Source organism: Erinaceus europaeus, chromosome 15, assembly GCF_950295315.1.
Source record: "Erinaceus europaeus chromosome 15, mEriEur2.1, whole genome shotgun sequence".
NCBI classification, from domain to species: domain Eukaryota; kingdom Metazoa; phylum Chordata; class Mammalia; order Eulipotyphla; family Erinaceidae; genus Erinaceus; species Erinaceus europaeus.
Window position 1 is genome coordinate 74,112,394 of NC_080176.1, and position 13,920 is coordinate 74,126,313.

The window sequence follows — 13,920 nt, forward strand, 5'->3', positions numbered from 1 at the left end:
GGAGAGGTCTCTGGCTTCTCCTTCTCATTGGAAACTAGAAGTAAAACAGGCCTTAAGTGTATGTGCAGGAAAGAGAAGGAATAGAAACTCGAACTGAAGCCATCAACCCTCTTAAAAAGGGGTTCAGAGGTCCGGCGGTAGCATACCTGGTTAAGCACACACACATTACAATGCACAAGGACCCAGGTTCTAGCCCCTGGTCCCCACCTGCAGGGGGAAAGCTTCAAGAGGGGTAGAGCAGGGCTGCAGGTATCTGTCTCTTTCCCTCTCTATCGCCCCCTCCCATCTCAACTTTTATCTCTATCCAATAATAAATAAAAATTTAAAAAGGGGGGTTATTCAGTGACCAGGTAGTTTTAGCAAACAGGGTGAGGAAATGGAGTCTGAAAAGATCATAGACTTTTGGTAGTATTACAGCGGTTACAGTGATTACAGTGGTTCTGTGGGGGCATTTATAGAATACTGCCAGGATGGTCAATAGATTTTGATCTGTTTTTCTCTCACTGGGATTATTATGATGTGGAGTTGACTCATTAGTGGAAATAGTGTTTTCTCTACTTTGGTGGGGAGCCTGCTGTGTTGGCTGGCCAGATTGATCTTTGCCTACCCGTGTTGGAGACATAGATCTGTGTGTGGGTGTAGGCTTGTGACTCTCTGTTGGGGGAACATCGGAAATGAGTTTTCAGTGGCTAAGGAATAGCTGAGCCTTTCACACACTCTTTTGGAAACTGGAAAAGAACCGCAAAGAACTGCTCTCTATGAAGAAACTTTTTTAAAATTTTATTGCAAAGTATAAGAAGTCTGATTAAGGAGCTATGGATAGGTTTTCTTTGGACTTGATAACATGTGACTTTTGCCAACCAAGATGAGAGCTTTGTGAAACTGTAAGAAGCTCTGGCAGGAGAAGAAATAAGTATCTGTGTAGTTGGGAGGAGAGAATAAAGGGGCCGAGTGATAGACCAAAGTTCTCCCAATTTCATTTCCTGTAAACGGAACTTGCATTTCCCCCTTGTGTTGTCAGTATCTCTGCTGAAAGCACTGTCCTGCTTGGACTGGGAGAGAGAGCGTAGTGGTTATGGAAACAGGCTCTCCTACCTGATGCTCCAAAGTCCCAGGTTCAAACCCCTCCCCCCCCATACCACCTTAAGCCAGTGCTTAAGATGACCAGTGCTCTGGTGGGGAAAAAAAAATTCAGGTTAGAAAAAAGCTTTTGAAGGAAAAGGGGAAGCGAAATTACAGTCTTTTAATAGCATCTTTGAAGAGTGAAGAGCCGAGGTTTAGCTCTGCCAAAAAAAAAAAAATCTTTAAGCAAAAGAAGCTAGTGTTGAAAATAGTACTGAGCCATTTCAGTCAAAAACGAGGAAAACTTCCCGATGTAAACATTTGTTTGTATTTGATGTAAGTGAGGTGCACCTCCTCCCCCCCCCCCGAAAAATGTGTTCTTCTAGAAAGTGAGGAAGGTTAACAGAGCAGTGTGATTGCAGACAAGAAAAACATTCCTATGAGCCCAGCAAGCGGAGTGAAGTTACAGAGGGGGTGTTTGTTACCCAGTGACACTGCCACAGGGGGCTTGGGTTTCTGTTGTATGCTTTACATTGGTTTGTTCTAGCCCTCCCCCGCCAAGAAAATTGGATCAGTCCAGTTAGTTTCGTGGCCCACTTGTCCCCGCCCCTAGGAACCCCGCCAGAGTTCCAGGGTTCCTGAGTTCGAGAGTAAGAGAGAGTGCTTGCGCTGCCGCAAAGAGACAGCAGAGTTCTGTTTGGTGATTAGTTTGTCTTAGTTTATGAATCGTTGTTCCTGAATAAAGAAATACAGCTTCCCTGCCCAGCCGTATGTCTCTGGTCGTCTCTGTTACCTGCCCGTGAAGCTAGCCCGGCCAGCTAGAGCCTACGAATTTTAACAACAGGTTTCACTCCAGTGGGCGCTGTCAGGCCCTGCTCAGCTCTCAGGGCTGAGTGGGGGTGGTGTGTGTGTGTGTGTGTGTGTGTGTGTGTGTGTGTGTGTGTGTGTGTGTGTATGGGGGGTGTCTTTGCTAGGTTTTCCAGTCTTGAGCGAACTTTGGCTAGGCAGATGGGACAGGAGGGACAGCTCACCGGGCGGGCAAGTGTCTCTGTATACGCAGCCCAGGCCTCCGCCCCAGCATTGCATGGGAGGGTCTGTGACAGCAGAGGAAGTTGTAGTGCAGCTGTGTGATACCCCCCACCTTCTTTCTCTCTTCCACTCTCCTTCCCTTCTTTGTTTTGCAGTTGAGGCTTTTTTCTTTTTCCTTTTTCATATTGATTTACAACATTACAAGATAATGGGGTCAGGTGGCAGCACACCAGGTTAAGTGCACATAGTACGAAGTGCGAGCAGAGAAGCCTCACAAGGATCCCGGTTTGAGCCCCCGGCTCCCCACCTGCAGGGGGGGCACTTCACAAGCCGTGAAGCAGATCTGCAGGTGTCTCTCTCTCCGTGTCTTTCCCTCCTCTCTCAATTTCTCTCTGTCCTATCCAGTAAAACAGAGAGGGAAAAAAAGGCCTCCAGGAGCAGTGGATTCATAGCTCAGGCACCGTAGTGCAGGCACTGAGCCCCAGCGATAACCCTGGAGGGACAAAAAACAAAAGAAAATTACAAGTAATGGTTACAGTTCCGAACTTTTATTTCTTTTCCTTTTGATTTTTTTCTCTTTTTGCTGGGACTTCATACCTACATGATTCCACTGCTCCAGCAGATTATATTTATTTTGAGCTAGAGAGAGAGAGAGAGAGAGAGAGAGAGGAACACAGAGAGAAGGAAAAACACCACAGTGGTGCGGGGGGCTCAAACTGGGATCCTGCAGTCTTCCAGCTGAGCTGTCTCCTAGCCCCGCTCTCACTCTCTGGTTTCTCCATCTGAAAAGAAAAGTGGTCTGGAGGGGTGAAACTGCACATGTAGGAGACCCTGTTTCTGCAAAACAGACAAACAGGAGGGGAAAAGGGCAGTGTGGTGGGCGACCCTTGCTTTGGAAGAACACTGAGTTCCTGTGGGCTCCACCACCCCCCCCCCCACTTTGTAAACAGTAGAAAGCAGACCTGACCCCTGAGAGTAAATACCTTGGGCCACAAAGCTCAGCTGAGCCATCAGTTGCTAAACATGTTTCGTCTCACGTGTCCAGGGCTGACACCCGTGGGGACTGGGCTTGTCCCCTCAGTTCTTTTTGCTCCTGCACCTGCTGCTCCTCTGGGATGAACAGCCTGAAACCGGTTGCATCTGCCCTCCCAGAATCTTGGGAAGGCAGATGGCGGATCCCTGGCGCCCGCAGATGAGGAAGGGATGTCTCGAGAGGTAGAGCCCCGCAACCACCAGGGACCTCCAGGGTCTAGCTGTGTGTAGTGTAGACTTACTGGTGCCCTTAAAGATCCAACTTTCTGGGCTGGGGGGGTGGTCAATAGAGCACATATCTGGTGGCTGAGACTCTGGCTTCCATCCTTGGCTCCACACAACACAGAGAAACCAAAGGCAGAAGAGGATTTGTAAGTGACTAAGTGGTGCTTGTCTCGCTCCCTCTCTCCCAGAATAATAATGGCCACCTTTCAGGGCCTCTAACCCCACCTTTCTAGCCTTTTTAATAGTTTAGGGGCTGGGATTCCTACAGAGAGCCCACACAGCTTACGACACCCAGTCCCGAGTGCTCTGGAAACAGTGACCTGCAGACATGCATCTGCATAGCTGCTCCAGGTCCTGGGGACGTTGTACCGGGGGGATTTCAGTGTGAAGGGCGGTAGGTGCCCTCCTAAGTGGGTAGCTCTCGAGTAGCTGCCAGATGAGGTTTCCCCTCCCAGCACTTCACAGTTTGAAATGTTCCCTTTTGTTTTAGCTGAAAAAGTCCCAGTCATGCGCCTGTCACGCCGAGTGGGACTTCTCATAGTTAGCTTCGCCTCAGTGTCAGTTTGCGAACGTTAATGTCTTGTTTCCTGTGCACATTTTCTGTCAACTCGAGTTTGTATATTTGTATATTTGTTTTTAAATTTTTACTTACTCTCATGCTACCAGGTTGTCACTAAAGCATGTTGCCTACACAGTGAATCTACCACTCGGGTGGCCCTTCCTTCCTTCCTTCCTTCCTTCCTTCCTTCCTTCCTTCCTTCCTTCCTTTCCTTCCTTCCTTCCTTCCTTCCTTCTTTCTTTCAAGAGAAATAAAAGAGGGAGAGAGAAGGGAGAGAATGAGAGAGATAGCTGCAGCACTGCCTCAGCTCACAGTTTGTGAAGCTCCCCTCTTGCAGGTGGGGACCAGAGGCTTTAACTTCAGGTCCTTGTGAACTGTAGTGTGTGCAGTCTATCAGGAGTGCCACTGCCTGGCTCTAGCTCTAATTTTTTTAAAGTATTTTTTTAAATATTTATTTCCCCTTTTGTTGCCCTTGTTGTTTTAGTTATTCTTGTTGTTGTTACTGATGTCGTCGCTGTTGGATAGGACAGAGAGAAATGGAGAGAAGAGGCGAGAGAGAGACACCTGCAAACCTGCTTCTCCGCCTGTGAAGCGACTCCCCTGCAGGTGGGGAGCCAGGGCTTGAACCAAAATCCTTAGGCCCTGCACTTAACCGGCTGCACTACCACCCAACTCCCAGCTTTAATTTTCTTAAAAAGATTTTCTTTCTTACTTTTATATACACACATACAGAGAGAGAGAGAGAGAGACTACACCAGAGCATCAGTCTGCATGTGTGCTGAACCCAAAACCCTCATGTTTGCAAACGTTTGCTCTAGCTATGCTGGCTGTTGGACCATTCCTGGCTGTAGTTTTATATTTATTTCCTTTTGTTGCCCTTGTTGTTTTATTGTTGTAGTTATTATTGTTGTTATTGATGCCATTGTTGTTGTCGTTGTTGGATAGGACAGAGAGAAATGGAGAGAGGAAGGGGAAGACAGAGGGGGAGAGAAAGACAGACACCTGCAGACCTGCTTCACCGCCTGTGAAGGGACTCCCCTGCAGGTGGGGAGCCGGGAGCTCCAACTGGGATCCTTGTGCTTTGCGCCACGTGCCCTTAGCTCGCTGCGCTACTGCCCGACTCCCCTGGCTGTAGTTTTAACGTCGTGGTAAGCTCTTCTTGGCCCTGCAGACACCTGTCTGATAGGACGGTGGCCACGGACGCTAAGCCAACCATCTGGAGCAAAGTGCCCTGACGCTTGCAGCTCTGCCTTGCGTTAGGACAAATGCTGATGGGAGGTGACATTTTCTCTCGCTCCTCTGGTATCATAGGAGTCCGTGGCATCTGCAGCAGTGCTTTGTTCGGCTAGGTGCTTAGAAGCATTTGGACACATTCCAGCGTAAGTGAAGATGTGGAGGGTGTCTTAGTAGCTGTGGATGGATTTGTGATTCTTAGGATTTTCCACGGGCATATATTTGTCACTTGAATGGGAATTCTACCTTATTAGAAGGCATGGTCTTGTCCAGGGAGTGTTGGGGGATAGAGGCATGAAATACTTCAGCAAAGTGTGGAGGCCACTTCCCGGTGATTTAATGCAGCTTTGAGGAAGGAAGACCAGTAAATGTTGAAGGTGTGGGGACTTGGAGCTTCTAGTCAGGCAAGTTCTTCTGTGGGAAGTTGCCCGAGGTCAGCTGTAATCTTCCTTTCTCCTCCTCTTTTTTTTTTTTAATTTAGAATTTATTCATGAGAAAGATAGGCAGAGAGAGAGAGGGAAAAAAACCAAATAAACCCAGATACATTCTGGTACATGTGCTGCTGGGAAGTGAGCTCAGGACCTCATGGTTGAGAATCCAATGCTTTATCCACTATGCCACCTCCCAGGCCACTCTCCTCCTCCTTCACTTACTAATGAGAATGGATATTCCTTGGGCATATGCAGTACTAGGAGGTTGAACTTGGAACCTCTTGAATGCAAGTCCTGCCACCCACTTCCTTTTTAGCATCAGTTCCTTTCTTGTCTGTTCTCCCTCTCCCTCCCTTCCCTCTTTCATTCTCCTTTCTCTCCCATTTTTCTTCCAGGCTGCTTGTTTCCCTGCCCTACAGGAGTGTGGGGTTCCTTCTGGGAAAGGACCAAGGAGCTCCCTCACCTCTGAGGGCCTCAGAGCTGCCCAGGTCAAAGCCAGCATTCTGGCCTACCTTTATATGTAAGAGAGAAAATTGCTTGTCCACAGAAGTTGATAAGCTAGTAGGGAAGGAGATACATGGATACACACACTACAGTGTACATAGTAGAAAAATAAATAGTATTAGGGGGCCGGGCAGTAGTGTAGCTGGCTGAGCACACAGGCCACCATGCTCAAGGCCCAGGTCTGAGCCCCTGCTCTCCACCTACAGGAGGGATGCTTCTCCAGCGGTTAAACAGGTCTGCAGGTGCCTGCTTTTCCCCTTTCCTCTATCTCTCACGCCCCCCTCAGTTTCTCTGTCCAGTCTCCACCACCAGAGTTCTGTGTCCCCATTTCCTCCACTGGATTTTTAAATTTTTTATTTATTGGATAGAGACAACCAGAAATCGAGGGTAGGGGGAGAATGGGAGGGAGACAGAGACACACCTGCAGCCCTGCTTCACCACTCCTAAAGCTTTCCCCCTGTAGGTGGGGACTGCAGGCTCAAACCTTAGTCCTTGTGCACTGTAACATATGCGCTCAACCAGGTGCACCACACCTGGTCCCACTTTGTTGTTAATATTTATATTTATTTATTCCCTTTTGTTGCCCTTGTTTTGTTGTTGTAATTATTGTTATTGATGTCGTTGTTGGATAGGACAGAGAGAAATGGAGAGAGGAGGGGAAGACAGAGAGGAGGAAAGATAAGACACCTGCAGACCTGCTTCACAGCCTGTGAAGCAACTCCCTTGCAGGTGGGGAGTCGGGGGCTTGAACCCAGATCCTTACACTGGTCCTTGCGCTTTGCGCCCGGTGCGCTTAACCCTCTGCACCAACGCCCGACTCCCCTATTATTATTATTATTTTTTGCCTGAGCATTGTTCAGCTCTGGCTTGTGGTGCAGGGGACAGAACCTGGGACCTGGGAGCCTCAGGTATGAGAGTCTATTTGCCTGACCATTATGCTATCTCCCCTACCCAACGATTCCCTCCATCGGAAATAGTAGTTCTGCAGTAGTTCTCTCAAGGTCACTATATCTATATTTATATATATTTGCCTTTTTTTTTTCTTTATCTCCTATGGTCTAACCTTCCTTTCAAAGTCACACCTGCTACTCCTACTTCCTAATGCCCTTCCTTTTTTCCCTCTTCTCTCCTCTGGTCCTGATGGAGTTGGGAATTCAGAGCCCTCTGGTCATCTTCCCCTATGGGAGTATAGACCAAAATTCTTCTTGGAGTGCTGAAGGTGGGAGTTCTGGCTTCCATAATTGCTTCTCCATCCGATGTGGGCCTTGGCTGGTGGATCGGTACCCCCCCAGGGGGCCTCTTTTGTCATTCAGGGAGGGGGCGGGGCCGCCACAGCAGGAGGACATCCCCGTTGCCATAGCAGCCCGCTGGTCCTTACGGGCGGGGCGGGGCGGCCGTCCCGCGGGTGGTTCAGGCCTTTTCCAGTCCCCACCCCCACCCCACCGCCGTCATGCTCGCTGATTCCGTCTCTCCCGTTGGTCCCCGCAGGCCGGCCGATCCCACTCATGACCATGGGGGATATGAAGACCCCAGACTTCGACGACCTGCTAGCAGCCTTCGACATCCCCGACATGGTGGACCCCAAGGCAGCCATCGAGTCCGGCCACGACGAGCAGGAGGGTCACATCAAGCAGCACGCGCACGGCGGGGGTGGCGCCGGCGGTGACGAGGACGCGCACGCGCCGTCTGCCTCGGACGTGGGCGTCAGCGTCATCGTCAAGAACGTGCGCACCGTCGACTCCGCCCCCGAGGGCCTGGACAAGGACGGCCACGCCCCTGCCGGCAATGGGTTGCACAATGGCTTCCTCAGCGCTGCCGCCGCCTCGCTGGACGCCTACAAGGACGGCCCCAAGGGCCTGAAGGGCGGCGACGCGCCCCCGGCCTCCTCCGCCTCCTCCTCCTCCTCTTCCTCCTCCTCCTCCTCCTCCTCGTCGTCGTCGTCGTCATCGTCGTCATCGGAGGCCGCCCTCAAAGACTCCGCCTTCAGCCAGTTCAGCCCCATCTCCAGCGCCGAGGAGTTCGACGATGACGAGAAGATCGAGGTGGACGACCCCCCGGACAAGGAGGACCCGCGCGGGGGCGCCGGCTTCCGCGCGCACGTGCTGACGGGCGCCGTGTCCCAGCAGGATTACGACAAGCTCCAGGCGCTGGGCGGGGAGGCGGCGCTGGGCAAGGCCGGCGTCGGGGAGAAAAGCAAAGCCGTCAAGCGGGAGGCGGAGAGCAACGCCATCGGCCTGAGCGTCTACGAGCCCTTCAAGCCCCGCAAAGCCGAGGAGAAGCCCAAGGAGAGCGCGGAGAAGGGGCTGGCGGAGGCCCGGGCCCACGACGGGAAGCCGGGCCCCGAGAAGAGCGAGGGCGCCCCGGGGCCCGCCCCGTCCAGGACCAAGCCCTCCTCCAAGCTCTCCTCCTGCATCGCCGCCATCGCCGCCCTGAGTGCCAAGAAGGCGGCCTCCGACCCCGCCCGGGAGCCCCCGGCGACCCCCTCCCGGGACCCCTCGCCGTCCCCCAAGGAGCCCCACGACAGCCCCCGCGCCGCTACTGCCGCCGCCGCCGACAAGTCCCCCGAAGCCCAGAGCCTCATCGACGGCCCTAAGAAGCCGCCGCTGAAGCAGCCCGACAGCCCCCGCAGCATCTCGAGCGAGAACAGCAGCAAGGGGTCGCCCTCGTCGCCCGCGGGCTCCACCCCCGCCATCCCCAAAGTCCGCATCAAAACCATCAAGACGTCGTCGGGCGAGATCAAGAGGACGGTGACCCGGGTGCCCCCCGACGCCGACCCGGACGCCGGCAGGAAGCCCCCCGAGCCGCCGGGCTCCGTGGTGGCCTCGGTGACCTCCATCCTGTCGTCCCCGACCTCGGCCGCCGTCCTCTCGTCCCCGCCGCGGGCCCCGCTGCCGTCGGGGGCGGCGGCCGTGGTGACGAATGCGGTGGCCCCGGGCGAGCTGACCCCCAAGCAGGTCACCATCAAGCCGGTGGCCACGGCCTTCCTGCCCGTGTCCGCCGTGAAGACGGCGGGCTCGCAGGTCATCAACCTGAAGCTGGCCAACAACACGACGGTCAAGGCCACGGTCATCTCGGCCGCCTCGGTGCAGAGTGCCAGCAGCGCCATCATCAAGGCGGCCAGCGCCATCCAGCAGCAGACCGTGGTGGTGCCGGCGTCCAGCCTGGCCAGCGCCAAACTCGTGCCAAAGACGGTGCACCTCGCCAACCTTAACCTCCTGCCTCAGGGCGCCCAGGCCACGTCGGAACTCCGCCAGGTGCTCACCAAACCCCAGCAGCAGATCAAGCAGGCAATAATCAACGCGGCCGCCGCACAGCCCCCCAAGAAAGTGTCCCGCGTGCAGGTGGTGTCCTCGCTGCAGAGCTCGGTGGTGGAGGCGTTCAACAAGGTGCTGAGCAGCGTCAACCCCGTCCCGGTTTACATCCCCAACCTCAGCCCCCCGGCCAACGCGGGCATCACGCTGCCCAGCCGCGGCTACAAGTGCTTGGAGTGCGGGGACTCGTTCGCCCTGGAGAAGAGCCTGAGCCAGCACTACGACCGGCGCAGCGTGCGCATCGAGGTCACCTGCAACCACTGCACCAAGAACCTGGTCTTCTACAACAAGTGCAGCCTGCTGTCGCACGCCCGCGGCCACAAGGAGAAGGGGGTGGTCATGCAGTGCTCGCACCTGATCCTGAAGCCGGTCCCCGCCGACCAGATGATCGCCGCCCCCGCCAGCAATACCAGCGGCGCGCCCGCCGCCGTCTCCATCGCCGCCGCCGTCCCCTCCGCGCCCGCCGCCGCTTTGCCCAGCCCGGGGGCGGCCGGCACCCACGTCGCCTCGGCCGCCGCCGCCAAGGTCCAGTCGGGCGCCACTGGGACCGTCATCTCCGCCCCCTCCAGCACCCCGATCGCCCCCGCCATGCCCCTGGACGAGGACCCCTCGAAGCTCTGCCGGCACAGCCTCAAGTGCTTGGAGTGCAACGAGGTGTTCCAGGATGAGACGTCGCTGGCGACGCACTTCCAGCAGGCGGCCGAGACGAGTGGACAAGTAGGGTATCATTCCCCTTTCGCTGTTTCTCAGGCGGCCCGGCCCGTAGCCACGAGGAGGTCGCTAGGACGCCTGCGGTGGGGCGGGGCTCGGCTCTGCGCGGGGTGCGGGAAGGCCGGTGCGCGCGCCTGCGCGAGGAAGGATGTGTCCCAGGACCAGGCTAAATCAGAAGCCTCCTTAGTGGGGCAGGGGGAGGTGGTTGGTTTGGACGTACTTACTGTCTGTACTAGTTGAGTCGCAGCGTCTTTGACCAGTGCTTGTCGGGCCGTGGGCATCTTTGGGTGCAGTCGTGAGACCTAGCTCATTGCACCGCTGGCCCGTGTCAAGTAGTCACCTTCCTCCCGAGCTGTTTTCACTTTAAGATAGAAGCTGAGAAGCAGAGTGAAAGAAGAAAGAGACCACAGCACCGAAGTTTCCTTCAGTGCGGTGGGGGTCGGGTTCAAACCGGGGTTGTGCACATGGCAAAGCTGTTCCAGCAGCATAGCTAGTCATATATATATATATATAGAGAGAGAGAGAGAGAATATAATAGCACCAGAACATTGCTTTGGATTCAGGGCCTCTTAATGACAATTTGGGGATTTAAAATTTTCCCATAGATACTAATACATACTGGAATAATGTCTTTTAGCGTTAAACACACATGCTTGGTACCATTTTTTTTTAATGGTGTTATTAATGGCCTAGAAGTAGATCCAGTACTTTTTACTGCTTTGAATGTAATTGGCAAGTAGGAAAGGATTTGCTTGCTTATTTTTACCCATTTATTTTCAGGTGGGAGGTGTCAGGTTTGTGAAAATCATTTTGCAATGGGGATCGCTCAGTCCTTTTATCTTGGTCCTCTGCTGCTCTACTGAGAACGCAGCTTTTGGCGCTAAGGTAGATGTGTTTTGTAAATAGGCAACAGCACTTGGCAGTAAGTGGACATGTTGAGTGAAGACAGACCACACAATGCATTGTCCAAGTGAAAACCTTGTTAAACTGGAAGGAGCAGCTAGTTGGAGCTAACAGACTCTGGCTGAAGCTTGTGCTTACAGAGACCAGGCAGCCAAGCCGTCTCCCTCTGCCTCCGGGATGTTGTGTGAGTGAGGCTCACGCACGGCTCGTCCAGCTAGCATGCTCCCAGCATTAGTTCCCTGATGGCATCTGCAGAGTTAAGTTGTAGGACTTTCAGTTTGGGGACCAGGAGATCAAGAATAAAGGCCTCAAGAACTTTCTCCCTTGGGACTTGGTAGTTTACCAGGAATGGGAAGGGCAAGGAGTCTGGAGGACGTTCTGGCAGCTTTCATTGGCTCTGACTGTAAGAGGCAAGGAGCCAGCAGGTTCAGGGGGCCCCAAGGGCGATGGGGTGCCCCAGAGTGTGGTGGTGGTGGTCTCGGGTTTCACCTGGATGTCACCTGTCTGTCCATCTTAAAGGATGCTTTTAGAAAACAGACAACCCCAGCTCCGCCCCCAGCTGCATCTATTCTGCCTTGTTTCTAGTCTGCCGGTGTTTGGGGAGTGGACTGGCATAGTGGTAGATTTAACTGCATCCTGATGCTGAGGGTTCTCACCGCCGCTACCTTCCTTCCTACCCACGTGTGCCGGTCAGTTTAGGGTGTTTTGAGTTGCCTTCAGCAGGTTGTCTGTTTGGATTCCTTCTCCAAGAAGGAAGAAGGACTAGAGCAGAAAGTAGCAACTTCCATCTTCTTAATATTGCCTTGTTTCTGTTGCTAACCACTTAATTACTTTTTTTTTTTTTGCCTCCAGGGTTATCACTGGGACTTAGTGCCTGCTTGACAAATCCACTGCTTCTCTTGGCCATTGTTTTTTTCTGTTGTTGCTGCTGTTGCTGTTGGATAACAGAGAAATTGAGAGAGGGGGGGAGAGAAGGAAAGATACCTCTAGACTTTCTTCACTGCTTTCGAAGCAACAATCCTGCAGGTGAGGAGCCAGGGCCTTGAACCCAGATCTTTGCACTGGTCCTTTCGATTTGCACTGTGTACGCTTAACCGGGTGCACTACCACTTGGCTCCCCACTTAATTACTTAAAAAAAATTAACTTTGGGGTCCAGTCAGTAGCTCACCTGGTTAAGTGCACATAGTACGAAGCACAAGGACCCATGCACCCCACCTGCAGGGGATTGATTTTGCAGGCAGTGAAGCAGGTCTGCAGGTGTTCTCAACCCCTCTCTATCTCCTTTTCCTCTCAATTTTTCTGTGTCCTATCCAATAAGATGGAAAAAAATGGCCACCAGGAGTGGTGGATTCATCGTGCCAGCATCGAGTCCCAGCTATAACCCTGAAGGCAAAAAAAATCTTCCATAGGTGGTAGAGAGTTGTGCATGAGAAGCAAGCCAGAGCACCACGCCGGTACATGCAACAGTGGGTATTGAACTGGGAACCGCAGGCCTGCCCATCCATCCTGTGGTCTGCCCACTGAGCTATCTCCCCAGCCTCTGGCCTGTTAGCTTTTTAGGCTCAGCAGGCAAGCTAAGGTTGAGCAGGGTGAACCTCTTCTCTCAAGGACAGAGATGCCCATTTCTCTGTGTGTGGCTGTTTGACTACTTTGCTGTGACTTCTTGTCTTTGCTGGAACCGTGTGCAGTGTAAGAGCTGGGATGTAGCTCAGTGTCAGAGAACATGTTTCCATGTGGGAGACCCTGGCTTCCAACCCCAGCACCAAAAAAACATGCACAGTGCAGTGTAGCTGTTTGACCTGAGATACCCAAGAATGGGACTTTTTAGAATGCGTGAGAACTCTGAGGCCAAAGATGGACATTGACCCCATTCCATTTCCTTCCTCTGGTTGACTAGCTGAGCCCAGAGTGGAGATTTATACCACACGGTGTTGTCATGTGTTTGTTTGTGAAACAATCTCTTCGTGTCTTTTGTCCATCCTTTAGTTTTTTTTTTTTTTTTTTTAATGCCTCCAGGGTTATCACTGTGGCTCGGTGCCTGTACTACAAATTCACTGCTCCTGGAGGCTATTTTTTCCTCTTTTGTTGCCCTTGTTTATCATTGTTATTATTATTGTTGTTAATGCTGTCATTATTGTTGGATGGGACAGAGAAATTGAGAGAGGAGGGGGAGAGAAAGACACCTGCAGACCTGTTTCACCGCTTGTGAAGTGATCCCTTGCAGGTGGGGAGCCGGGGGCTTGAACTGGGATCTTTGCGCTGGTTCTTGTGCTTCGCACCATGTCCTGCACTACCACCCGACCCCCTCTTTTTTTTTTTATTTAAATTTTTTACCGTTGAGCCACCTCCTCAGTCACTTGTCTTAGTGGCCATAGGTATTCTGCTTATTTATTTGCAAGAGAGAAAACCAGAGTATTACAGCATACGCAAGGGTGGGGGTTGAACTTTAAGCCTCATGCCAACTCCCAGGTTACTTGGAGCAAAGCTTCCAAGTTTGCTAAAGTTCATTTTATCAGTTTTCTCTCTCACGGCTTGTGATCTTGCTGTCAAATTTGAATGCTTCCTGCTAGATGCTGAAAACTCCATCCAAAGTATTTTAACCCCCCAAAAGCTTTGTGATTTTTTTTTTTTAATGTGTTAACATCTGTGATCCACTGCGGTGAGTTTTCCTACAAGGCATCAGACTTAGGTTGAGGTTTTCTCTTTGTTCGTGGGTCCCAACTTCCTCCGGCGCCATGTGTCCATAGGCAGGTGGGCTGTCTTGCCTCCACTGAGCTGCCTCTCTGTGCCTCTGCTGGCTGTCAGCTGGGAACATTTCTGGGTCTGTTCCCAGGCCCGCAGTCTGTTCAGGGATGCACTAGAGCAGCTCTGTGTCTGTGCTGCCACATGGTTTCTTTTAACTGTAGCCCGTCTATAGAT

At 52.6% G+C, this 13,920-nt stretch overlaps 1 protein-coding gene and 1 long non-coding RNA gene across 9 annotated transcripts in view; one reads left to right on the forward strand and one right to left on the reverse strand.

Moving 5' to 3' along the window:
- Positions 1-13,920, forward strand: part of ZNF532 (zinc finger protein 532) — a 103,043-nt gene that overhangs the window by 41,657 nt on the left and 47,466 nt on the right. For all 8 annotated transcript variants that reach the window (XR_009545089.1, XM_060173949.1, XM_060173946.1 and 5 more), the window contains one exon: positions 7,564-10,103. Coding sequence is in view for 7 of the 8 variants with exons in the window: in XM_060173949.1 (XP_060029932.1) it covers positions 7,581-10,103 (2,523 nt within the window). In the remaining variant the exon portion in view is untranslated. The remainder of the gene's footprint in view (positions 1-7,563; positions 10,104-13,920) is intronic.
- LOC132533029 (uncharacterized) lies at positions 2,621-4,062 on the reverse strand. The gene is made up of 2 exons (XR_009544913.1): positions 3,075-4,062; positions 2,621-2,873 (listed from the first exon to the last, which is right to left on the reverse strand). It is a non-coding gene; the product is annotated as an uncharacterized LOC132533029 (long non-coding RNA).